General features: G+C 35.4%; 1 protein-coding gene across 3 annotated transcripts in view; it reads left to right on the top strand.

Annotated features, from left to right (window-relative positions):
* Positions 1-26,115, top strand: part of XRN1 (5'-3' exoribonuclease 1) — a 102,785-nt gene extending 76,670 nt beyond the window's left edge. For 2 of the 3 annotated variants that reach the window (XM_082712958.1, XM_082712960.1), the window contains exons 33-43: positions 189-297; positions 6,300-6,361; positions 7,539-7,649; positions 7,808-7,930; positions 8,389-8,548; positions 11,312-11,493; positions 13,309-13,422; positions 13,517-13,619; positions 19,929-19,967; positions 20,338-20,498; positions 21,133-26,115. In XM_082712958.1, the coding sequence (XP_082569084.1) occupies positions 189-297; positions 6,300-6,361; positions 7,539-7,649; positions 7,808-7,930; positions 8,389-8,548; positions 11,312-11,493; positions 13,309-13,422; positions 13,517-13,619; positions 19,929-19,967; positions 20,338-20,498; positions 21,133-21,435 (1,467 nt within the window). In that variant the 3' untranslated portion in view covers positions 21,436-26,115. The remainder of the gene's footprint in view (positions 1-188; positions 298-6,299; positions 6,362-7,538; positions 7,650-7,807; positions 7,931-8,388; positions 8,549-11,311; positions 11,494-13,308; positions 13,423-13,516; positions 13,620-19,928; positions 19,968-20,337; positions 20,499-21,132) is intronic. The other variant, XM_082712959.1, reaches the window with a different exon arrangement.
* The last annotated feature ends 758 nt before the right edge of the window (positions 26,116-26,873 follow it).

The raw sequence follows: 26,873 nt of genomic DNA, 5'->3' as shown, positions 1-26,873 counted from the left end.
CTAGTATATTTTCTAATTAAACTTCTGGCATACTTTTTCTCTGCTATGGTACTGTGAACATGGGCTTTAGTGATAGAGCTCAAGTGTCAGCTCTCCTATTATTTAGTTCTACAATCAAATATTTTATCACTTCGAGGAAAGGTAGTTTTGTTTGTTTTTAATTCATTTATAAGAATTTTAACTTTCAGGTTACAGTTCTACCTCAAGAAATAAGTCAAGTAACTCAACATCCTAAGTCGGGCTTTACTGACAACAGTGTTAAATGTCAGCAAAGAAAACATGAGGCTCACAGGAAATGTAAGTTGAAAGTTAAAAATATACTTATGATGCTAACTGGTTTCTTTTTTATTATTACAGTTTACTGAGTTATAATTCACATACCATAAAATTCATTTTTTGAAGTATTTAATCAGTGATTTTTGTGTTGTTTTCACAAAGTTGTACAACCTATGCAATTCTCTAAATTAGAACATTTTCTTTACCCCGTATCTATCAGCGGTCATTCCTCCAGTCCCTGGCAACCATTAATTTACTTTCTGCCTCTATGTATTGACCTGTCTGGACGTTTCATGTAATCCTAAAATTTGTGACTTTTTGTGTCTGGCTTCTTTTATTTGGCGTGATGAAGACAAGGTTCATCCATGTTGTAGTATGTATTAATACTTCATTCTTTTTTTTTTTTTTTTTTGCAGTCCTTTTTATAGCTGAATAATCGTCTGTTCTGTGAATTCTGCATTTTGTTTATCAATTCATCCATTGATGGAGATTTGGGTTTTTCCACTTTGGGGCTATAATGAATAATGCTGCTGTGAATATTCATGTAGGAGTTTTTGATTGAACACATGTTTGCAGTTCTCTTAGGTATATATCCAGTTCAGTAGAATTAGTCATATGTTAACTCTGTGTTTAACTTTTTAAGGAACTACCAAACTTTTCCAACTGGTGTTTCCCACCAGCAATATATGAGAGTCCAGTTTCTTTACGTCTTCCATAATACTTGTTAATGCCCATCTTTTTTATTGCAGCAGCTGTGGTAGGTGTAAAGTGAAGTTTCTCTGTGGTTTTCATTTGTGATTCATTAATGACTAATAACACTGGGCATCATTTCATGTGCTAATCAGCAATTTGTATATCTTCTTTGGAGAAATGTCTATTCAGGTCCTCTGCTCGTTTTAAAAATTGAGTTATTTTACTTTTCATCCTTGAGTGTGTGAGTCCTTTACATCTTCTGTATGCTACATACATATTCAAATATTTGATTTGCAAATATGTGCTGTCATTCTGTGGGTTGTCTTTTTAACTTTATAGTGTCCTTAAAACAAAAATCTTTAATTTTCTTCAATTCTAATTTATCTTTTCTACTTTTTCTTTGATTACTTGTGCTTTATGTATCATATCTAAGAAACCATTGCATAATCTAAGGTCACAAAGATTTATACCTATCTTTTCTTTTAAGAGATTTGTAGTTTTAGCTCTCATATTTAGGTCTTTTTTTTCCCATTTCTGAGTGTTTATATATGGTACAGGGGAGGGGTCCATATTCATTCTTGTAATGTGGATATCCAGTTGTCTCAGCACCCCTTGCTGAAAGACTGTTCTTTGCCCATTGAATTCTCTGGGCACCCTTGTTATACATCAATTGACCATGACCATAGATGTATGGGTTTCTTTCTTTTTTTTTTTTTTTTTTTGTATGAGTTTATTTCTGACCTGTCAGTTCTATTCCACAGATCTATATGCCATCTTTATGCAAAGAACACACTATCTTAATTATCACAGGTTTGTTTTAAGTTTTGAAATTGGAAACTTTGAGTCTTCCGACTTTATTTTTCTTTTTCAGCATTGTTTTGTCTGTTCTGATCTCTTGCATTTTTGTATGAATTGTAGGATCAACTTGCCTGTTTCTGTGAAAATGCCAGCTGGAATTTTTATTGAGATTGTGTTGAATCTATAGATTATTTTGGGGAGTATTGTCCTCTTAACAATATTAAGTTTTCCTTGAAAACTTAATCCATGAACATAAAGTATCTCTATTTATTTAAGTCTTTAATTTCCTTCAGTGATGTCTTATAGTTTTCAGTGTACAAGTCTTACATCTTTTGAAAAATTTATTCCTAGTATTTTATTGCAAATTCTATTTATTGTCAGTGGAACTGTTTCTTGGTTTGGTTTTTTTTTTTTTTTTCAAAATTTTAATTTTTTAGAGAAAGAGCTAGAGGAGGGGCAGAGGGGAAGAGAGAGGAGAGAATCTCCATCAGACTCTGCACTGAGCATGGAGCCCAATGTAGGACTCAATCCCACAACTCTGAAATCATGACCTGATCCAAAAGCAAGAGTCATACAGTTAACCTGCTAAGCCACCCAGACACCCGTATTGTCAGTGGAACTGTTTTCTTAATTGGTGATTGGGGGTGGATTGTTCAGTGCTGTTTATAGAGATAAAGCTGACTTTTGTGTATTGATTTTATATCCTGCTACCTTGCTGAACTTGTTTATTAGCCCTAATTTTTTGTGGCTTTGGCAAATGGAGATAGTGTTACTTCTTTTTATGTGATTTCTTGTATTTCTTTTTCTTGCCTAATTGCTGTAGCTATAACCACCAATGCGGTGGTGAATAGAAGTAGTAGGAGTGAACACCCTTAATTGTCTTGATCTTAGGGGTAAGCTTTTAATCTGTCAGCATTAAGTGTAATATTAGCTATGGGTTTTGGTAAATGCCCTTTATTAGATGAGGAAGTTCCTTTCTGTTCTTAGGTTATTGATTTTGCTCCCTCTTGAAGGAATATTAGATTTTTGTCAGTTGCTATTTCTGTGCTTAATTAATATGGTAGATTCCATTGATTGTCTTTTGTATGTTGAACCAACTTCACCTTCTTGGAATAAATCCTACTATGTCTAAGAGTTTAATCTTTTTTATATGCTACAGGATTTAATTTGCTAGTATTTTGTTGAGAATTTTATTTTAGCATTTATATACATAGAGGATATTTGTCATTTCCTTTTCTTGTGATATCTTTGATTGTGAAATCATGGTAATACTGACCTTGGAGAATGTGGGGAATAATACTTTGGAAGAGCTCAGGCTCATTCTGGTCTCTGGTAGCTGCCAGGTTATTGGTTTCACCAAAAACTGCTGGCTGCTATTTATTTTTTATTTATTTTATTTTTTTTAGATTTAATTTATTTTACTTGACAGAGATTACAAGTAGGCAGAGAGGGAGGCAGAGAGAGAGAGAGAGGAGGAAGCAGACTTCCCGCTGAGCAGAGAGCCCAACTCAGGGCTCGATCCCAGGACCCTGGGATCATGACCTGAGCTGAAGGCAGAGGCTTTAACCCACTGAGCCACCCAGGAGCCCTTGCTGCTATTTTTTAAGGCTACTTAGAGTTGTAGAATAGGAATTGAGACCAGGGCAAGTTCAGCCATAAAGCTCACTATTGGGAGAGTCGGTCTTTTTTCTGGAGTAAATATCCCTCAGATTGCTATGGGCCTTTGATTAATTTCCATAACACTAAAAATTTGGATTCAAGTAATTTATGCCCATTTTCTTTTTTTTTCCCCATTTTTAAAAAAATTTCTTTTCATGGGGCACCTGGGTGGCTCAGTCATTAAGTGTCTGCCTTGGCTCAGGTCGTGATCCCAGGGTCCTGGGATCGAGCCCCAAATCAGGCTCTCTGCTCAGCGGGGAGCATGCTTCCTCCTGTCTCTCTGCCTGCCTCTCTGCCTACTTGTGATCTATGTCAAATAAATAAATAAAATCTTTTAAAATATAATAAAATAAAATTTCTTTTCAGCGTAACAGTATTCATTATTTTTTGCACCACACCCAGTGCTCCATGCAATACGTGCCCTCCCTAAAACCCACCACCTTGTTCCCCCAACCTTATGCCAATTTTCTTGTTGCTTTTATGGAGCACAGAATTTTTAAAGGTCCTTACTCTGACTTTTTGGCTGATGTCCCCTCCCTACTTTTTGAAATAAATTTTATTCAGCATAATCCAGTTACTTTTTTGTGTGTAAACACTTGCCTATTAAATTACTCTAACCTATGTTATAATTTTTTATTTAAAATATGTATATTTTATTAATATTCTCTTACATAATATATAGATTTTTACTTATTTCAGTCCTTCAGTAGTGCTTACTATGTTTCAGGCACAGTGGGGAATGCAGATACAGAGATGAGTATCTTCATCTTGCAGTTAGTTTTTCTCTTCTCTTGATCAAAATATTCCCAAATTGCTGCCAATTACTCTTTAAGTTCAAAGTATGACTCATTTGTTATTCATTCATTTATTTATTCAGCTGCTGTTTATTGAGCTATATGTACAAAGTACTATTTAAGGTGGTAGGGATATATGAGTGAACCAGACAGACAAGTCTTCCAGACTAATGGGCTTTACATTTTTAGGTGGAAACTGATAATAGGCAAAACAATAGTCCCCCCAAAAAAACCCTATTCAATAAATTCCATAATGTGTAGTAATGATAAGTGCTATGATGAAAAATAAAGCAGATTAAAAGTATAGGTAGGGGTGGTATTTTATAGAGTAGTCACGGAATGAATGCCTCTCTGAGGATAAAACATTTGAGCAGAGACCCAAATAAAGGGATAAGCTATGCAAAACATTTGCTGAAGAGCATTCCAGCAGAGGAAATATCTCATGCAGTGTCCTGAGTCTAATTTATTATATTTTATACATGCATGTATTTTATGTATATATAATATAGTATAAGAATAGTCTCTTTTTTTAAGATTTATTTATTTGAGAGAGAGAGAGAGAGAGTGAGCATGAGTGGGGGAAGGGCAGAGGGAGAGAAGTAGACTCCCCACTAAGCAGAGACCTGGACCACCACTCGGGGCTCAATCCCATGATCCCATGACCACAAGATCATGGCCTGAGCCAAAACAAGGAGTCAGATGCTCAACCAACTGAGCCTGGGCACCCAGGTGTGCCAAGAATGGTCTTTTAAAATATTTTTCTAAAAAGTTGTTTCCAAAAAAAAATGTGGTTTTATAACTTTGGTTCAGTTTGATAACTGCTAAACTATTTTTTGCATGAATATCTGTTATTTTTGGTTTTTTACATTTTAAGTTACCTATAGATTAATGTCCCTATAAGTCTGATAAATATAGCTTAAAGATTTTATATTTAATTGAAATATGTTGCTATTTTTCTTCAAATTATTATTTACATGAATGTATGTAAACTACATTATTTGGAATTCCAATTTAGTTTCGGTGTGTGTGTCTCAACAAACGCTTAAAGTCAATTTATGTAAATTTGCTTTTTTATTTCCTCCTTTTTATAAGATTGCTTCCTTCCTTTCTCCCTTACTTCCCTTACCTCTTTTTCCTCTCCTCCCTTCCCCTTTTTATGTTCCCTCTTCTGTTCACTATCTTCCTATCTTTGTTCATTTCTTCCCTTCTCTCTTCATCCCATCCCCACCCTCCTTCCCATACCTTTTCCCTGCTTCTTTTCTCACCCTCTCTTTCCTCCTTTGTTCCTTCCTCCTTTTTTTCCTTTCTTCCTTCCTCTTCCTTTTTTTTTTTTTTTTTTTAAGATTTTATTTATTTATTTGACAGAGAGAACACAAGTAGAGGGAACAGTGCACGGACAAAAGGCTCCCTGCCGAGGAGGGAGCCCAGTGCAGGGTTCAATCCCAGGATGTTTAACTGACTGAGCGACCCAGGCACCCCTTTTCCTTCCTCTTCTAATTTGTCCTTTTCATTTTTCCTACCATTTTCCCTATTTCCCCTTAATGGGAATACTAAAATAGCTTCCTAGTTTTTCTCTTGATCTCCTATCTATTCAATTAGCTACTGCCATATTTTAATCTCCCTAAAGCACAGTTCTGATGAGATCACTGCTTCTCAAAACCTTTCTGTGATTGGTTGCCCGTTTTCCATTACATTAGCTCTGTGATGCTCCTTGACCTCCAGCAAAACTAGTCCAAGAGAACTAGTCCAAGAGTTCTGTAAATAAATTCCTTGTTTTTTGCTTCCATTACTTTTCTCCTGTTATTTCCTTTGCCTGGAATGCTTAGCCTTCTACTCTGCCCTTTGCAAATTTACATTCTTGGAGACTCAATTACATGTCACCTTTCCTTTTCCCTTATATCTGTGATTATCTCTTCTGCTCTTCTACAAGTTTTTCAAGATGAGGGCCTTTGTCCTCTTAGAATTCTGTGAATTTTCAGCACAGCAACACAGTGCCTTGCTGTGGCAAATATTTGGTAAATTTAACTGGTTTATAGCAATATTTTTCACTTTCCAAAATTCCTATTTTCTTGTTCCTAGTTAAAGAAGAGTGTAAAAGTCCTAAAACTGAGAATCGGTTACAAAAAATGTCAAATAAACAGGTAAGCTTTCTTAAATCAAATTTCTAGTAGCCACTTTTTTGTTACCATTGGTAGCTCTGTAGCATCTGAATTTTGCAGCCCTAATCCATTAAGTTGTATGACAAGAAGATTGCTGAAGTATAGCAACTGCCTGTCACTTGGATGGGAGGTTACACAACTAGAGTCAGGATTTGGGACTAGAGATACTTACATACACACACTTATACACGCGCGCAAATATATACATACATATATATTTAAAAGTTGTGTGGCCTTGAGCAATTCACTGTATCGCTCACAGCCTTAACTATCTTCATCTTTAAAATGGAGTAAAAATAGATCACTCCTTGTATGTAGTCTATATATACATACGTACCTACATACATATTAACATACCTACATACATGAATATATGTATAAAATGTGTAGAAATATGTGCATGTATTCAGTGAATCATTTGAATCAACATAGCAAAGTTAATAGTTAATTCTGTGGAGTAGCTTGGTGGGAGGAAGCTGAGATCATTTATGTTTTATTTTATATAGTCTCTGCTGATTGATAAGGAGAATATACACATTTTACAATCAAATATTAAAAGTATTTACTCTAAAAACATTCAGGTTTTACTAATGATATTTGTATGTTCTATATGTATATCATTTTAATAAAAAGTTTTTAAAAATCAGATCTCTTATAAGCTAGTAATTTATCAAATTTATAAAAGACATCTTAGCAGTATATTTGGCACATAACAGGTTCTCAGTAAATGGAACCCATTAATATTTAGATACCAGTAAATGGTTGACTTGTAAAGCCTTCTTTTTCTGAAACTCTTAGCTATAATTTCCTTTCTTCTAGAGAAGGGATTTATAAACGTTTTTATGGATTCTTTCTCAGAATAATGTTTTTAATGCTAAAATAAAATACATAAGATTTGAAATAAAATTAATTATATTGAGATACAATTAGAATCTCCGTATTGCCTACATTCATAATTGAAGAAAAACTTCTAAATTCACTTAGAAGTTAATGAAGATAAATGTCTAAGTTTTTTTTCTCATCCAAGTTTATAGGTCCCCTTATGATAGAAAAGAAAATGGCTCATAAAAAATTGGCAGCAATTTATTTAGAACACTATTAAGTGACAGTTATTTTATTATTAGATTTTCACAAAAAGCTCATTGTTATTCTTTTATAGATGTTTGGAGGGCCTGCCAAATGTAATATTAAGCTATTGAAGAGAAATGAAAGTGCAGAAGTCTCAGAAAACCAAAAGGTTGTGACTGGTTACCCAAATGCTATTGATAAGGTAAAAAACCATTCATTCAATTTCTCTTCCTGAACTTTGGCACCTGGGAAGATGATTGAGTGGAAATTATGTGATCATTTTTGTACCTAAAATTCTTAACTTTTTCCATGCCCTTCTACTTTCATCTTTCTTCATGCACAAAATATTTCTTCTTTTAGCCAAACCCTAGAATTGAGAACTTTTTAGCATCCTTGAATATCTCCAAAGAAAAAGAAGTACAGTCATCTCCTCATGAAGAGCCTCCAAGTGAAGAACTTTTGTCACCACAGTCATTTGCAATGGTTCGTATTTTGTAGGAGTTTTCATACTGTAGTGACTTCACTGTTGTGGCCTGTGCATACCTACCCCATGTAACTCTTGGTCTCCTGTGTACTGGAGTGTTACATCATATTGACATTTTGTGAGGAAAACCAGGCTGCCCTGGGCAATTATCTATCTGTTTGATTGTTTGTTTTCCTCTTTAAACCATATAGCTCCCTTGCTTTTCAAACATTGCTACCAGGCAGTTTGGTCAGGTTAAGCAGAAGGATTGAGTATTGTTTCTGTGGCAGAAAATGTGGTTATTTTTTTTTTCAACTCTAGATTGTTGATTTTGCTTAACCCCCTATCTGAATGTAGTTACCATCTTAATTTTTAACAATGGAACTCATTAAAAGAAGGGTTAATAAACTCTGTAATTCTAATGTTAACTTTTGTCCACCTACCCCCACCATCTCTGTACCAATCATTTTCAAAATAGAAGGGAACTCGGATGCTTAAAGAAATACTAAAAATTGATGGCTCTGATGCTGCGGACCATAAAAATGAAACGAAGCAGTTTGGTAATGAAGTCAATGTTTCCTCTAATAGAAGAGATGAATATGGACCTTCCTCCCAGGCTAAACAAAATAAGAAATTAAGTACGTAAACTAAACTAAGTACTATTACTAATAATATCATTTCAAAACTTCAGTTTATTTGGGGTATTTTTGTCATGTGCTTTTGAAGATAAAACTACTTATATTTTTAAAAGAGTATGATTAAGAGTAACAAATAAGAGTTATAATTTTTATGCTGGTGTTATTAAATAATAATATAACTATGTAACCATTAGATCTGTAGTCCCTGTCTTATGATTACTTAAATTGTGCTATTATAGATATTCATTCTGTAGTACCCAAACATAGAAAAGTTTTTAGATTCTAGATTTTTTTCTCAGAAATTTAAAAACAATTATGTAACTTAAGTATGTTATTTCACTTTACTAAGATTTTAAGATTTTTTTTCTATTTACAAAATGAGAATAACATTGCAAATGACTTGTGATAATTATATGATACATATAAAGCAGTTAGCACTGTGTCTGGCTTATTATAGGTACCAATAATTGATATTAGTACTATGTTACAATAGGTTGACTGACAAAAAATAGAAAAAGTGATAAAATCAATTAAAAATAATTAATAGATGGGGCACCTGCGTGGCTCAGTGGGTTAAAGCCTCTGCCTTCAACTCAGGTCATGATCCAGGGTCCTGGGATCGAGCCCCTCATTGGGCTCTCTGCTCAGCGGGAAGCCTGCTTCCCTTCCTCTCTCTGCCTGCCTCTCTGCCTACTTGTGAGCTGTCTGTCTAATAAATAAATAAAATCTTTTAAAAAAGAAATTAATAGAGGGGTGCCTCGATGACTCATTTAGTTAAGCGTCCAACTCTTGATTTGGCTCAGGTCATTATCTCTGGATTGTGAGATCAAGCCCTGCATCAAGCTCCGTGCTAGGCATGGAGCCTGCTTAGGATTCTCTTTCTCCCTTACCCTCTGCCCCAACCCCTCTTTCTCTCTCCCTCTCTTAAAAAAAAAAAAAAAAAAAAAAAAAAAAGACTGAATGTAGACACTGGAAAGTCGGTACTTATCTTAAAACTGTGAAGCCTATAGTATACCATCTGGTACATAGCCAGATTTTAATACACAACCATCATTGCTCCTACTGTGTGTGTCCCCTATACTTTAGTATTACACCTCTGTAAATTATCTACAGAAGCCTCCTAGGAAGAATGACTAATATAAAAGTAAGTGGGGACAGAAGTTTCTAGAAGTAAAAAAAATTTTTGAAATAGATCTGAGTTCATTAAGGATCAAAATCTGGAACAAAATCAGAGCCCAGCTCCATTTATCTTCTATTTTAGTGAATATTAGAATAAATGATTAATTTAAAATTCCAATAACTATTAGGAAACTATCATTGTGACACACACGCTCTTAAAGTAGAACAAAGTAAAAAAATTTTTTTTAAAGATTTTATTTATTTATTTGACAGAGAGAGATCACAAGTAGGCAGAGAGGCAGGCAGAGAGAGAGAGAGAGAGAGAGGAGGAAACAGGGTCCCTGCTGCGCAGAGAGCCCAATGCGGGACTCGATCCCAGGACCCTGAGATCATGACCTGAGCCGAAGGCAGCGGCTTAACCCACTGAGCCACCCAGGCGCCCAAAGTAAAATTTTAAAACAAAACTGGAAAAAGGTGGTTCAGCTGTCAAAAACAATTAGCTTTATTTCAGAATAGTGAAGAATATCTTATCTCTTAGAGTCAGAAGCTCAGAATCCAGCCCAAAATACAGAGTTAATAAGTTCTGTGACTTTGGGCAATCCACTTAACCTTTTTTTAATCTGTAATAATAAGAGGTTTAGTCTCATTCTTCACTGGGATATGCTCTCGTTCTATTAGCCAGTTTGTTGATCATAAAGAATGTGAACTTTCAGAATGTTTTAATCATCTTCTATAAAAGCACTTTTTTAAAGGGTTACTTTTAGAAAAAACTTCTAAACAGCATCATTTGGGAGCAACCAAACCATTTATCCATGTGTTGCAGAATGTAAGATGGAATTTTGACAAGTAAGACTGAAACCAAAGCCTCAAAACTTAAAAATTTTTTTTTAAAGATTTTATTTATTTATTTGTCAGAGAGAGAGAGAGCAAGAGCGAGCACAGGCAGAGTGGCAGGCAGAGTCAGAGGGAGAATCAGGCTCCCCGCGGAGCAAGGAGCCCGATGTGGGACTCAATCCCAGGACGCCGGGTTCATGACCTGAGCCGAAGGCAGCTGCTTAACCAACTGAGCCACCCAGGCGTCCCAACTTAAAATTTTTTTTAAAGATTTTATTTATTTATTTGACAGACAAAGATTACAGGTAGGCAGAGAGGCAGGCAGAGAGAGAGGGGGAAGCAGACTCCCAACTGAACAGAGAGCCTGATGTAGGGCTCCATCCCAGGACCCTGAGATCATGACCTGAGCCAAAGGCAGAGGATTCACCCACTGAGCCTCCTAGGCGCCCCTCAAAACTTAAGATTTAATTGTAAATCAGCTCAAGAAAACTGCTTGTTCAAACATAGCTTTGCTCAAACATAGCTATATAGTCATTGATCTCTCAAAATTTCAGGTTTTTATAGTCAGCTACTTAACTGTATTTTAAAATCTTTATCTTAGTCATGTTTCATTAATCAGTTATAATCATCTAAAAATCTCTATTGTATTCTTGGTAATTTTAGGCAATACTAAATAATTTACTTCATGCGAGCTTCCTTTTTTCATCTTTTAACAATTTTCTACTTGCTATCTATAAAACCCTATAATAATTGCAGAGCTCAATATATAGTTTAATATCTGTATATATATCCTTTTCTGTTTTTTGGTAGCATCTTACATGAATAAGCCTTACAGTACTAGTGAATACCATAATGTTCAGTCTATGGACCATGTGTGTTGGCCTGCTCCCAGCCATATCCCTCCTGTGTCCACACCAGTAACTGAACTTTCTCGAATTTGTTCGCTTATTGGAATGCCACAACCAGATTTCTCCTTTCTTAGAACACCACAGGTACAGTATACTACTGTTGCATTTATATAACTTATTTAACACTGAACTTAAATAAATGACTGAAAATCTTTGGCAAAAATAATATAATGGAGCTGATTTTTTCTTTTACTTTATGAGCAGCATAGATTTATACTTCCCACTGTGGCTCACTCACATTTATGCCAGAGCCCACAGAGATGCTGACAAAGAGGAAACCTGGGCAGCACATAGCCCAGACAGATTGATAGAGCCAGGGATCTTTGTCTACAGCAGAAGCTTTCAAACTTTTGGCTTCATAAACTCCCACTGTTTTTTTTTTTTTTTTGAGGTCCTGCCAAAGTTTTTGTTTACTTGTGTTATGTTCTTATTAACTCTATTAGAAACTAAAATTGAAAAAAATTAAAAATATTTATTAAAAATAACTTTTCAAAAACTTAGTGGGAAGAATAGCACTGCTCTACATTTTTGCAAGTCTTTTCCATCTCTAGCTTAATGGAAGAAGCTGGATTCTCATATCCGCTTCTTAATATCAATCTCTTGTGTTATGTTTTGGTTGAAATACCTAAAGAAAATCTGGCCCCAGACAGACTGATAGAGAAAGGGAAAGAATTTTAATAACCTTTTCAGATAATGGATTTTTTTTGATACTACATTTAAATGTGGTATTTACTTAGAAGTTAGTTGCGGTGTAGAATTTAAAGCTATTCCAGTGGATTTTCTGTCCTTTGTATACTTGTGAGAAAGTAAGAGTAGAAATGGCAAATAGCACCTTAATATTATTATGAAAATAGTTTTGACCTCAAGGACCTCCTGTAAGGGTTTCAGGGACTCCCAGGCTGCCCAGACTGTACCTTGAGAACCACTTACTATAGGAAAGTTTGTTTTATCTTCCTTTTATCCAAGTTCTTAATACATTCTCACCTAAAACAAAGCAATCTTAAATATAAATATTAATATTACATAAAAATAAGTAGAATTAAAAAAAAATTTTTTAAGATTTTATTTATTTATTTATTTGTCAGAGAGAGAGAGAGAGAGCAAGAGCGAGCACAGGCAGAGTGGCAGGCAGAGTCAGAGGGAGAAGCAGGCACCCTGCGGAGCAAGGAGCCTGATGTGGGACTCAATCCCAGGACGCTGGGATCATGACCTGAGCTGAAGGCAGCTGCTTAACCAACTGAGCCACCCAGGCGTCCCAAAATTTTTTTTTTGTAAAAGAAAAAATGTATAATAGAGAGTCATATACCTTAAATGTGAACATGAAATTGGTCATTACCACTAAGTCTTTTAGATTTTGGCAGTTAATTCATATTAATGAAATATCTGCTATTCTGAGGGGGGTGTAAAGCAGGAGTCAGCAAAATTTTTTTTTCAAAGGCCAAATAGTAAATATTTTAGGCTTCATGGTCTCTGTCCCAGCTAATCAGGTGGGCTGTTATAGTATGAAAACAGACATAGGCAATACATGACAGGACTTGGCTGTATTGCAAAAAAACCCCAAAACTGAAACAAACCTTATTTACAAAAACAAGCAAAAGACCTAGTTTCCTAACCCTTGGTATAAAGAAAAAATTTTATTGGCTTTCATTTGCATTAGGATTCTTGACCCTTCAGCTAGCTTAATGAGCATTTTATTTTATAAACATTGCAAGATTAGGAAATGATTCTAAAGTTTTAGTAGGTCAACCCAAAACTAAATTGATTGCCCTTTTGAATTTTTTAATTCTTTTTTACAGAATGTCACATAAAATTATTCTGCTTGTTTAGACTAAGCATGGGGGGAGGAAACCAATATCCTAGACAGTTAACTTTATAGACATTTCATATTCTCTTTTTTAGACAATGACAGTTTGCCAGGTAAAATTATCTAATGGCTTACTGGTACATGGGCCACAGTGCCATTCTGAAAATGAAGCCAAGGAAAAAGCCGCACTTTTTGCTTTACAACAATTGGTAAGAATTGATTATGACTTCTCTACTAAACTTTTAATTAATCTCTATAGATGTTTTTGTTGCATTGTCTTTTAACTTTTAAATACTTCCATAGGGCTCCTTAGGAGTGAATTTCCCTTTGCCTCCACCAATATTTCCAAATTATCCTCCTGCTGTACCACCTGGAACCATTCCTCCAGTTTTTCCTCAGCCTACTGGTAAGATATTTGGCTCCTCTAAATATTTGTTATTGGGGCACCTGGGTGGCTCAGTCAGCTAAGTGTCTGCCTTTGCTTCAGGTCATGATCCCAGAGTTCTGGGATCAAGTCCTCATCAGGCTCCTTGCTCAGTGGGGAGTCTGCTTCTCACTCTCCTTCTGCCCACCGCCTCATGCTCTCTCTCTCACTCACTCTATCTCAAATAAATAAAATCTTCAAAAAATAATAAAATAAAGGGGCACCCAGCTGGCTCAGTCATTAAGCATCTGCCTTCAGCTCAGGTCATGATCCTGGGGTCCTCAGATCGAGCCCCGCATCTGGCTCCCTGCTCATCGGGAAGCCTGCGTCTCCTCCTCCCATTCTTCCAGCTCTATGTGTGTGTGTGTGTGTGTGTCTCTCTCACTCTCTATCAAATAAATACATAAATAAATAAGCAATCTTTTCATTAATTAAATGAAATAAATACTTGTTAATGAGTTACTGTTGTTTTTTTTTTTTTTTTTAGATTTTATTTACTTATTTGACAGACAGAGATCACAAGCAGGCAGCGAGGCAGGCAGAGAGGGGGAAGCAGGCTCCGCACTGAGCAGAGAGCCTGATGAGGGTCTTGAACCCAGGACCCTAAGATTATGACCTGAGCCGAAGGCAGAGGTTTAACCCACTGAGCCACCCAGGCACCCCTGAGTTACTGTTTTTAAAAAGTTATTTTAAGAAGCATCATTTTGAGGAAACCAAAAAATTTATTTAAATGTCTAGGGAATGTAAGAAGGAATTAGGAGAAGTCAGTCTGAAACCAGAGCCTGTAGATTCATGTAGAAATACTATTCCCTTCTACAGCTTCTAGTTTGGATATAGTAGGACTGTTCTTTGTTCTGGGCAGCCCCGTATTCCCCAGTAGCTGCCAACAGATGAATTCGGGTTTAAGTCAGACTTCAAAGCACAGGTAGGGGAAGGGGAGAGAAAACAGAAGTGGAAGGAGTAAAAAACAGGTAAGACTTTGAAGCTGCAGATATGAAAGAAACTTTCCCTTGATGATGAAGGAAGTGAAGAATGAAGGAGTTTTTAAGCTTACTGTGTATCTCTTAATATTCTCTATCTTCCTCCTTCAAATGTAGAACCTCAGTTATCAAGCAGGTATCTCCCTGCTTTCTGTAGCCATGTGGGGTCTTCATATGTTCGGAGGGAATGAAAGGGTCACTGTGGAATCAGGATTTTTGTCCAGACTCTTTTATTAACTGATTTTGAGAAAATCATGTAACTTCTTTGGAACTCCCATTTTCTTATTTATGCTAGACTATGTCCAGGATTTCTATGAGACTACCATTTTGTAATTTTATCATTCTAAATCTTCAGCTCATTAAACATGTCTTTTATTGCCTTGTTTTTCTAATAGCAGTTGACTTCTTCATATCCTGATTATCATTTTTAAACCAATCATTTGTTTATTTCGAGTTTACAAAATTTCTGAGCCTACTGTGTGCCAGGAGCTCTACATACCTACTCTTCTCTGCAAACATTAGAAAATTTAATAATACTGATTAAACAAGTTTTCCCTTCTCTTTGCCCAAACTACATGAAACTGAATAGTAAGTGTGATTTTAAAAGTATAAACCTACAAGGACAGAGATGAAAGAGGAAGTACCAGCAGATTAGAAATTTGAAAAGAGTTTGTGGTGAGAAAATCAACTGAAGGAGTAGTAACTAATTTAGCAGAGCACGAGTCAGTTACAAACTAAAATATCTGTAGAAGATAATACAAATTAGTTGATGAGTAGCTCATCCCTGACAGATCCCAAGAGATTCAGAACTTAGAAGTGTCAGAAGCTATCAGCGCTTCCAGTGAGGCATGGGCTGAAAAGAGGAGGATTGTTTCGAAGTCTGAATGTGGAGGAATGGGACTGCTCCTCCTTCCCCCACACAGGCAGTTGCCTCTTCAGGCAGAGCACTGGAGGTATGTGCTCCAGAAGGTTTCCTAGATATGGGGACAACAGGCACAGAGTAGAGATATAAGACTGAAAACTGATATTAAGGTAAATTTCCTTTTTGCCATCCTGTTCTCAGTTTGTAGCCAGCCATAGCTCATATAGGAAGTAGGAAGATGGTTCTTTTCAGAAATTCATTGAACTGTGAAGAAAAGACCTAATGACTTTTGGAAGAAAGACCAAAAGGCTGGCTCACCACCAAATAACGAAGTTGATCTTTCTAGGGCTATTCTAGAGAGAAGCTCTCAAGTCATGTAGCCCCTTAATACAAACACTGCTTCTAATCACAGTTTTAGTGCTCGTTAATATGAATAGATACAAGACTGTGAGAGATCTGGAACATTTGGGGAAAATCTCTAACATTAAAAGAGAGAGAGAATATAGGAAGTAAAACTTCAAAGATAGCTCATGGTTAATATTCTTAAAGAGATAAAACAGTATTGCAACTAAAATATAAGAACAAGAATGTAAGAGGGAAAAAAAGAACGATTGGAGAATAAGAACTAAATTGTTAAGTTGAAATTTTAAATTCCAAGAGATAAAGCCTTACCAAAGCCAAAGAACTCTCAGGAAGAACAAGATAAAAAGTGGAAAATCAGAAAGAATGGAGATTTAGAGGAAGAGTACACAGATCCAGGACCTGTCTAATTGGAGTTCCAGAACAAAGAACCAGAGACAAAGGTGGGAAAGGAAGAAAGTATCAAAGAAATAAGATAAAAATGTTTCCTGGACTAAAGGACATGCAGCTCTAAGTTGAAAGGGCCACCAAATGCTTAGCACAATGAATGAAAAAAGAGATTGCCTTGAAATTGAGAATACCAAATGATAAAGAGGTTGTCTGAAGACAACTGGGAAGCACTGAGCATTGAATACATCAAAATTCTGAGGCAGAATTAGTTTTATCTTAGATTTCTTTGTAGAGTCAAACTATAAGTCTAGTACAAGGTGGAATAAAAACATTTTTAGACATGCTAATCTCCTTCTTATGCATCCTTAAGGAGCTAGAGGATTGATTATATGTTCCAGCAAAACAAAGTAGTTGTAAAAGAGACTGAAAGAAAAGGAGAAAGAAAAAAGGAAGACACAAAGAAGGAAAGAAAATACGAAAGAAAAACCATAAGACTACACCACAAGAGGTCTAGTATACTAACACAATGAATGGAAGTCCCAGTGTACCAGCTGCTCAGCAGCTGTAGAAAGTAACTCTTCCCAATTGGAAGAGCAGAGGGAGGTCTTAGAAGGTAAGATAGTTATCTGATAAATGGGCAGCATCTGGAAGAACATCTAGGATAGGTACATAGAAGAGTTAGAAGAGTAAGAAGTTTTAAGAAGATAATTACTTTTCAAAGAGTAGGGACGCCTGGGTGGCTCACTTGGTCTTCGGCTGAGGTCATGATCCTAGGGTCTGGGATTGAGTCCTGCATTGGACTCCCTGCTTAGTGGGGAGCCTACTTCTCCTTCTGCCTGCCGCTCCATCTGCTTGTGCTTGCTCTCTCTCTTGCTCTCTCTCTTTCTCTGTCTCCCTCTGACAAATTAAAAAAACTTTAAAAATACTTAAATTTTTTAAAAAACAGTAAAACAGTTTTACAAGAAAAGAACATAATCAGAGTACCTACTTGGCTTTGCAATGACAATATTTACAGAACCACATACTGTAAACCCCACTTATATATTTAAACAAATATATTTGTTTAAATCATAAATAATAAATAATGATATGTTTTTATTGGAAAAACAGAGCAAGTATTAAGGAGTGATATAAAATAATTTTGATTTTGATCTACCTGAATTCTGATCTATTTTACTAGGAAGTCAGTAGACCTAAAAATGCCTAACATTGAAAAATCAGTAGTAGTAGAAGCAAATTATTGAACAGTGGTAGAAATAAACAGCTTAAACAGTTAAACCTGGGATCATCTACTCTATTATGTTGAAAATATTTTTATTACAATGTGTATATACTACTTTGACTTTTTAAGAAAATGTAATTTGTTTAAGGACGTAAGTTCCTGAGTAGCAAAACTAGCATTCATACCCAAGTCTTTCTAACTCCAAAGTCCATGGTTTTGTTACTGTACTGCACTGGTATTTCTTCAACTGTATAGACAATGCTTTAGTCATAAAATTTTTGTGACTGAATAAATATGATGCTTTCATATAGCTCAAGGAAATGATCTGGAACATTTGGGGAAAATCTCTAACATTAAAAGAGAGAGAGAATGTAGGAGGTAACTTCCTAACTGTGACTTCCAAAATCTAATTTGACAGCTTTTTCTCTTTCAAAAGTGAACCCAGTAACTATATATAAATCTTTAGTATAATTAATATGTGTAGGTTATGAGATGTATTATCTAAAAAGAATGATTGTTTTTCCACTTATTGATATTTTACAACTTGATATTTTTACCTTTTTTGTGTTATTACACTTATATTCATTAGTATATCATGTTTATGATACTGTATTCCTATCTCCCAAGAATTTTAAGGTTATAATTGGAATTCTTTTGGTCTCATAATAGGTGTTCTCCCATGGTCCAGTTCAATTGGACCATATTATACATGATATAAATAAAAGCCAAGAGATTTCAATGTTAATCAGGAGAAAAAAACTGAATCATCAGATTAACATTTTAAAGTTATTTTGTAGATTTCTATTTTCTGGTATTAAAAGTCCCAGTGGAAAAAAAGTGGAGGAAAGTGTATTTTATATTTAGAACAGTGATTTTTTGAGGGGGAATTGTGGAACTGATCCTTGCAGAAGATAATAAGCATCTTTTAAACAGATCTTGTTAACATTATGACTTGCACCAAAGTTGCTTATAGTTAGTAGTACTGAGACCTGATTTTCTGAATATTTTTAGCATTTTTCATATTAAAAGTTGTCTTCATCCTAGATGTTGTACATGTGTAATTCAAAACACTAAAATATATGATTCTTTTCCTGATGCCAAAATTTCTTAAGTGGCTAAATTATTAAGCTATACTGTCTTACAGGTTTGGCTGCCTTTTTATCTCTCTGAAAAGAAGTTTTGAACACAGTGCATATCTTATTCAGTGGTGATGTGCTAATGTCCCACTTGTCATTTTTTTAAAGAGTTTATTTATTTATTTTAAAGAGAGGAAGAGAGAGCACATGTGCCAACTGGGGGAGGGGCAGAGGGACAAGGAGAGGAAATCTCACTCAAGCAGACTCCACACTAAGCGCAGAGCCCAGCTTTGGGCTTGATCTCACAACCCTGAGATCATGACCTGAGCTGAAATCAAGAGTCAGATGCCCAACTGACTGAGCCACTCAGGCACCCCAGGAATCTGTATTGTTAACAAGCTCCACAGATGGATTCTTACACAGTCACTACCAGTGCAGCATTTAGAAACTACTACATTAAACGATGACAAGTTTGGGGCACATGGGCAGCTCACTCGGTTAAGAGTCCAACTCTTGGTTCTGGCCCAGGACAGGATCTCAGGGTCGTGAGGTAGATCCCCACATCAGGCTCCCTGCTAGGCATGGAGCCTGTTTAAGATTCTGTTTTCTTCTCCCTCTGCCCCTCCCTCCCCTTTAAAAACAAAGAGACACACAAAAACTACAGATTCCTTGGATTCCTCAAAAAATTAAGAATAAGGGATCATATGATCCAACAATCTATTTCTGGTTATTTACCCAAAGAAAACAAAAACACTAATTCAGAAAGATGTATGCATGCTTATGGAAGAAACCTGAATGTCCATCAAAGTAAAACTGAGAAAAGCAAATACCGTATGATTTCATTTGTATGTGGAATCCCAAAACAGAAACAGACTCATAAATGTAGATTAAACTGGTGGTTACCAGAGGAGAAGGGAGTGGGGGATGGGCAAACAGGTAAAGGGACTGAGGTACAAACTTCTAGTTATAAAATAAGTCACAAAGACAAAAGGAACAGCAGAGGGAATATATTCAATAATATTTTAATAACTTTTTATGGTGACAGGTAGTAACCACGCTTATGGTGAGCACTTTATTGTACTCACTGTACTCACTATTATACACTGACACTCATATTATATTGTGTATCAACTGTACTTAAGAAAATACAGATTCCTGGTTCCCTCCAAGTCTGATAGGCCTGGGGTCTTCCCCAGGAATCTGTATTTCACAAGCTCCCCAGGTGATTCCAATACACAAATCAGTTTTGGAAACCACGGTTCAGTGTACATTTAGTAAGAAACAAAATGTAATTTTAAAAATCCTTTAATTAAGAATACTAGAATAGGGAAAAGAAAGATTCTGCATGTGAAATGAAAGTGATCAGATTTCAAGACTTGAGCTTTTTTGGTTTTTTTGTAGGCTGGGATCACTATGGAAGCAACTTAGCATTGGGGGCAGGTGAGATCCTTAAGATTTCTCTTTGTGCCCTGACTTTTCTTCCCCAAGGGACAGTTTCATGATCCTTTCATTAAATAGTATTACAAATATTCCTAAAGCTCATATAACTATATGGTACTCTTGGCCTATGTAAGTCAGACAGCATAATGACAAGCTAACTTAATACTTAATACTTCACAGTCCTAAGGGGGGTGCTCCTGAGGTGGAATGTTGTAAGCAAAATGGATTACAAGTTCAGTGTATGCCCTTTGTCAAGATGAAAAACAAAGAACAAAAACAAAATAAAGGGGGCAGCGGAAAGAGATCTCAGATTTCAGGACTCTGATGATACCATTTTACTAAAAAAGAAATTGTCCATGATTTTTAACAGCTAATATAATGCCTTCATCATCTCACCTCTTTGGCTCCATGCCATGGGGACCACCAGTGCCAGTTCCTGGGAAACCATTTCATCATCCTTCATATTCTGGGACCATGCCAGTGGCTGGGGGAATGCCAGGTGGTGTGCACAATCAGTTCATACCTCTACAGGTGAGATCTGAAAAGAGAATAACTATATTTTTAAGAGAGTAATTTGCTAATGCTCAAGGACTGTTGAGAAAAATTTGTTTACTTAATTATTACTGATTAAAGGCCAACCAGAAGCCCAGTACTGGTCCGGGTGCTAAGAATATATATTAATGACCCATGCTCAGGGTGCCTGGCTGGCTCTGTCAGTAGAGTATACAATTCTTGCTCTCAGGGTCATGAGTTCAAGCCCCACATTGAGTGTAGAGATTACTTAAAAAAATATATATATATATATATATATTTTTTTTTAAGAATATATATTATGACCATCAGTGACCAGTGTGACCTGGTCCCTGCTCTCTTGAGTTTGTGTTCTAATAAATAACAATAATTACAGCAAGTAATATCCTTTTCTAGCACAAAGTGATTTTAAAATCAGGAATATAAATTGTTTTTAACTTATAGAGAATTTAAAAATTTTCTTTATGATTAAGCTATGGAGAATTTTTAAATTTCCTTTATTTTCTTAAGTCTGGTTTGTAGACTGTAAGTGGAAGTCACAGGTCAGCATGATTGACAACTATTAGCAACATGGTTTATGACACTAGTTTTTTCTGCGTACATTGATAATTAACAACACTTTTATTCCTTAAAGGTTACTAAAAAAAGGGTTGCAAATAAAAAGAACTTGGAGAGTAAGGAGGCCCAGAGTTCTCACGCTACCCCACTTCAGACTAGCCAGCCAGGGTCTTCCAGTGTCACCAAAGTGATTCCACAGGAGAGTTCATCCGCTTCCTTAAAGTCCTCTCAGATTACTCAGCCTGCGTCTTCTTTTCAAGTTGAAGCTGCCTCCCAAGGCCATAGTATGTCTCATCACAAGTCAACACCAAGCTCTTCTTCAAGAAGAAAATCAAGAAAACTGGCCGTCAATTTTGGCGTTTCTAAACCTTCTGAATAAATTTGGTATCTGGAATTAATTTTCCTTTCCTTTCCACCCACCTTTTTAGAAATCCATATCTGTGTCTCATAAAAAATTAGAATGTGCTATTTTAAAGTACATTTTGATTAAAAAATTTCCTTTCAGGTAAAATTTTTTAATTTGTCAGGCACTTTTCATGCTATATCAAATTGTGCATCTTAAACATGTGCAGTTTGTTTTACATCAATTATACCTCAGTAAAGCTATAAAAAAGAAAAACTAAATTAAACCTTATGTTAAAATAGTATCAGTGGACTAAGCATTAAAATGTACCACTCTAACTCTTGGCCTCTCATCAACAGAAGTATCCTGAACCATGAATTAGACATCATAGTGCAATAATAAAAAAATTTTTTACACTATTGAGGGATAATTAAATGGAGCTTGAAAATTGGGCCTCAATCTACTGAATGTGGATTTTATTTCTCTTTTTAATGATGTGACAGGTTTGTCAGGAGAATGGCTCTTATTTATAAGTATTTTAACTTAGCATTTTGTTGTCTCTGAGGGTCCTTTAGACCTGCTGTGAAATGATCACACTTGTTGTGGTGCTGCCAGTTTTGCTTTATTCTAAATTTTGTACCAAAGCAACTTTAGAATACTGATCAGAGTATTTCATTTAACTGCTTAGAACTATAAATAGCAATCTAGATTTGAGCAAGTAATTACAATTTTTTAGATGACTCAAGAACCAGCATTAGAAATTTCTAATAAAATTAAGTTTCAAAATCTACAGGGTACAACACTCCAAATTAATCTTCTAATAGAATAAAATAAGATATATTAATCATGTTGTTAGTTTAAATAAATTGTGTTATTCTTTTGTATAGCTTTTTACTTGCTTAAACATATATGAGAGCTTCTTTGTTGGTCCATGTATAGTGTTTCTTGAGATTGATGAAATTTTTTAAAAAATTCTGAGGTGTGCTATAATACAGGCACAATCAGTTTGTGATGTACTTTATTTATATGACAAACGCCTGTCTCATTCTGTTTCCATATTTTTAGCTTTATGCTGAACTGTTCAGTGACTCTGGCATTTTGTCCTTGCATGTCATGTGTGAAGTGTGTATTGTTCAAGCTGTGGCTGTTGAAATCATTTTAGAATTTATGAAAATTTCTCAGTGGTACCAGGGCCTGAGTTTTTTTTATATATGTATATAAATATGTACACACACACATATATATATATATTTATCCTTTAGTTTTTGTGATATGCTTATATTTTTAAGGAAGTAAGTTATCATAATTTTTTAAAAAGTAGGAACCATAATGTTTATATGGAGCTACTTATTATTATATCCAGTTTCATTTAACTCATTAAAAACCCTGCCATGAGTCCTAAAGTAGTCTATTTGGTTTTTTTTAAGTGCTGGTATTGAACTAAATGGATTCCTTTCTCTAACTGCTGATTTCAGAGTTTCTCTAAATGTTAATAGGATATTTGTATATTAGTAGTGCCTTTTGTAAGAGATAAGTGTTCATTATCTGTCATTTATTATAGTCATGTGAGTTTCTGTGATTTTATTTTCTGTTAATTTTCTAGATTCAGATGTTCATTGGTTCCCAGCATGCCCTTGTTGGGAATGTTTATCTGTAGGGGGATCTTGAATAATGAAGCTCAAATAATTCTGTGTTTGTCCTTAGTGTCCCACAAACTCTCTTTGTTTTAAAAGGAAATCTGTATTATGAGAATACAATACAAAAAAGTTAAAGTGTGATAATAATGTTCTGTTAACCTCTTAACTACTTTAAAGTATGTAATATTTTTAATCTTATGTACCTGTACAAACTCCAGCATTCAAGAATTGCCTCACTCATCACTGCTGTGTGGCCCCTCTAAAAACAGCATACAACCCACATCTCTTTTAGAGTACAAAGGAAGGAGCATGTGCCATCTTCTGAAAACTCCAAGATAAATTTCAAAAAGCATATTGCCACCAGACCCATAGGATATTTCCCCAGTGTTTGAGCAAAGTGAGCTGATAATTCTACATGAGTAGGCAGCAAAAGTGTTTTCTTTGTATTCCTTCCTCCCTTTTTAAAAAAACACATAGTATTCTAAAGGTCAGGATTGAAGAGAGATTAAAATATAGAAAAGAGCTTGATAATGATGAGATTAGTGGTCAGGCCTTCATCTTTTCCTTTCCCTTTGTAGACCTATTCCAAATGTGGGCATGAGATCAATAGGAGATCAGCAGGACTTGTGCCTCCCTGTGCAGGACATAAGGAACAGAGACTGTTTTTATCTCATGATAATCTTGAGGAGATTGGATTCGCTGATAGTATGGGAAACTTACAATTTTTCCGTCTTGGATTGGGCAAACTCAGATCTGCTCAAAGTTTAGAAATATGCCCATTTGATTGTTGAATCTGCTGTAAACTTTCTGTGAAAGCTGTGGTCTCAATAAGGCACAGAAGAGCAGAGTCCCCAGATTGCTTCATGCTTCCATGTAACCAAGTTAGTTCCACGTAACTAAATATTCTTATTCAGTTAATTTCTTTTTTTTTTTTTAGTGCATTAAGTGAATTTTGAAATTGATTCTACTAGTTTCATTGTTCCTTGTTACAATCGCCTGCGTTGCCTGATCATCACCTAGTTTTATAATTGGACAAAATCTATTAATTGATTTAAACATCACGTAGACTAAGGTCTTAAACATCTGAGAATCAGTTGCGTGAGACATTAATTTTGCCTGTCAGTGTACCTTGGTTTCAGTTTAAGATGTTGCTTGCTTTTCGGAGGGATAAGGAGTTCTTTTAAAACTGAAAAGATAAGGTTTGTTTTAGTTTTTGTTTCTATTAGGAGAGATGAAGAACTCTTGATGCAGGATTTTTGTTGTTTTTCCTTTCCTATGATCAGGTATTTGCTTTGGTTTTATTGGTTATTTGGTTATTTTCCAACTAATCTAGAATCTTCATTTAAGGGGAGAAGCAGTGAGGGAGGACTTGGAAGAAAGAAACCAATTAAATAAGATACTTCCAATCACTGAATTTTCAGACTATATTCTATCTTTCTAGATCAAGGAAGCAGGTAAGTTGCAGGGACTTTTTTAGTCACTTTCTGTCTGTTCTATTTGTATTACTGAATCATACTTTTTTGTAGTGGTTGTCTAATTTTTACCTTAGGGTGAATAACACTGTCCAGATCTCCACTGAAGTTAGGCCTAATGTGTTTGTCTCGTTTTTCAGAGTATCTTTTTTAAAGCAACAGTGTACAATTTCCCAACTTTTCAAGCTTGCTATGTTTCTTAGGGTCATCTTGCTTCCAAATTGTGTTTTTACTATAGAGGAGAACTAATTTATTGGAGAGATATAACTGTGACAAGTTTTGTCTACTTCAAAAAAAAAATCACTTAAGTTCCTTTATCATTTTTCTAGAGATAGTGATAGCACTCAAACTGGTAGTGTTCTTTATGCATATTTTGTAAGCTTCGTCAATGGAACAGTCTTTTTCACAGGAGCATCCTTTTCTAGTCAGGATAAAGCTTAAAATTCCAGAAATGAAGATTTTCAAACTGACCTGGTTCGTATTTCCATCAGACCTCTACATCTTCCGCTAGGGAGCAGTAAGAGACTGTGTTAAAACAGACAGACAACAGTGGTGAGTCAGCAGGCATGTTGAAGTGTCTCTATTACCATACCATACTGAGTTAACAGCTCTGGTATTGCTGATCTTTTTTTTCCGCCCCCCAGAGGGGGGGGGGGAACACATGTAAAATAGTTTTAGTAATTAAAAATATCAGCAATCTATAGCTGCTTTTGTGTTTGTATGTATGTCAGTGAACCAGCAATTATGCCTTGCTCAATCAATGCATTCAGCCATCTCAAGTGCAATTTGTGATGGAGACTCTGGTTTCCAGTAGATAGTTTTACATAGTAAAACCTGCAAAAATTAATTTTTTCCCAGCAGTACACCCATTGCTTTTGATTTCAACAATTGATATACTTTTAAATTGCCTAGGCCAAATAATTAAGTTCATACAGATGTTTTAGTAATTTGAAGCCAAATTCTCATACTGTTTCTCATGAATAATAGGACTGAGAATTTGGTCCACAGTTTGCTTTAAGTTATTTTACTCCTTTTTCTTTACAGCTAAGGGGCTCTTTCCTTTGTTTGGGGGTTTGGTTTTTTTGTTGTTTTGCTGCCTCGGGTGTCTTACATTTTCTTTTGCTTGCACCCAGTTGCTTCTCTGAGGGTTTTCCTCTATTTTGATATATGGGTAATAAATAGTGTGTTGTATCAATCAAAATGTTCAACATTCTATTCATTTAAACAATATAATTCATACATATATACCTTAATTCATTTCTTTTCTTACATGGCTATTTTATAAGTAACTGGAATTTTTCATTAGATCTTATACAGAGCAGTATTTTATTAAAAATTGAAAAGGGAAGACTTTTATGTGCTCATTTTGTAGTTTTTGTTTTATAAATATCTTTACATTATCTGCAATTAAAGTGTTTTAAACTTGCATTGGAATGGACTCCGAATGTATTTTTGTGTTAAGTTGTACATTTGTAGATCTCTAGCATGAAGTTAGCCTCAAAATGTTGTGCAGAAGGATTTTAAAATATGAGTCACTGAAAGAGTTTAAAAATCTATACATGTTAAATGCTATATGGATTTTAATTAAACACTTGAGAATGATTTCATAAGCTGTTTGTTCTTGTATATTTACATTACTATCAAAAGTAGGAACATTATAGTATTCACTTAAACCCTCTATCCTTTTACATCTGTGTTTTGAATCTATGTCATTTAGAGTAAACTGAGACAGATTGGTTGGTGGAAAAAGTCTGTGAAGATTGTAAATTCCGATGGCCAGTGTTCAGAACCTTACTCTTCTTACCACTGGTTGTAAATAAATGGTTATCATATTAGCATTGCCAAGTGATGTAAAGCCAAAGCCTCAGTTTCTTCATCTTCTGAAAGATGAAACACTCTTTGTTGTTACTATGTATAAAGCACTAGGTACATACTAGGTGTATTACAAATGTTAGTAAATAAGGATTTGTCCTGTGTATATGAAAATCTTTTAACTGGGTCCCAAACACAGAGTCCTCTGGATGGTGCCAAATACCTCTATGTTTTTCCCACTGCATCACTCTCCATTGTCCAGTTCATAGAGTCCTTGTGCTTCACTTGGGCATCTGGGAGACTCGACTCTGTTTTTCTTTTTCCCCATCCCAATCTTCACTATCTTTTCTACCATGCAAGGGAAGTTTCTTACAGAGGCTCATAGAAAGAGACTTTAATTTCTACAGATATGACTGGGCAATCTACAAATAACATCTTGCTAATTTCAGCTGTGCCTCACAATGTAACTCTTGACACAGTATTTTACCCAAATCTCCCAATGATATCAGTGGAAAGGAGTTGGAAAGAAGGGTTAAGGAGGGAAGAAAATTTC

This window comes from Mustela nivalis (genome assembly GCF_964662115.1).
Source record: "Mustela nivalis genome assembly, chromosome: 1".
Classification (NCBI taxonomy): Eukaryota; Metazoa; Chordata; class Mammalia; order Carnivora; family Mustelidae; genus Mustela; species Mustela nivalis.
The sequence above is the reverse complement of the archived record's forward strand: the minus strand, read 5'-3'. Positions and strand labels throughout refer to the sequence as shown.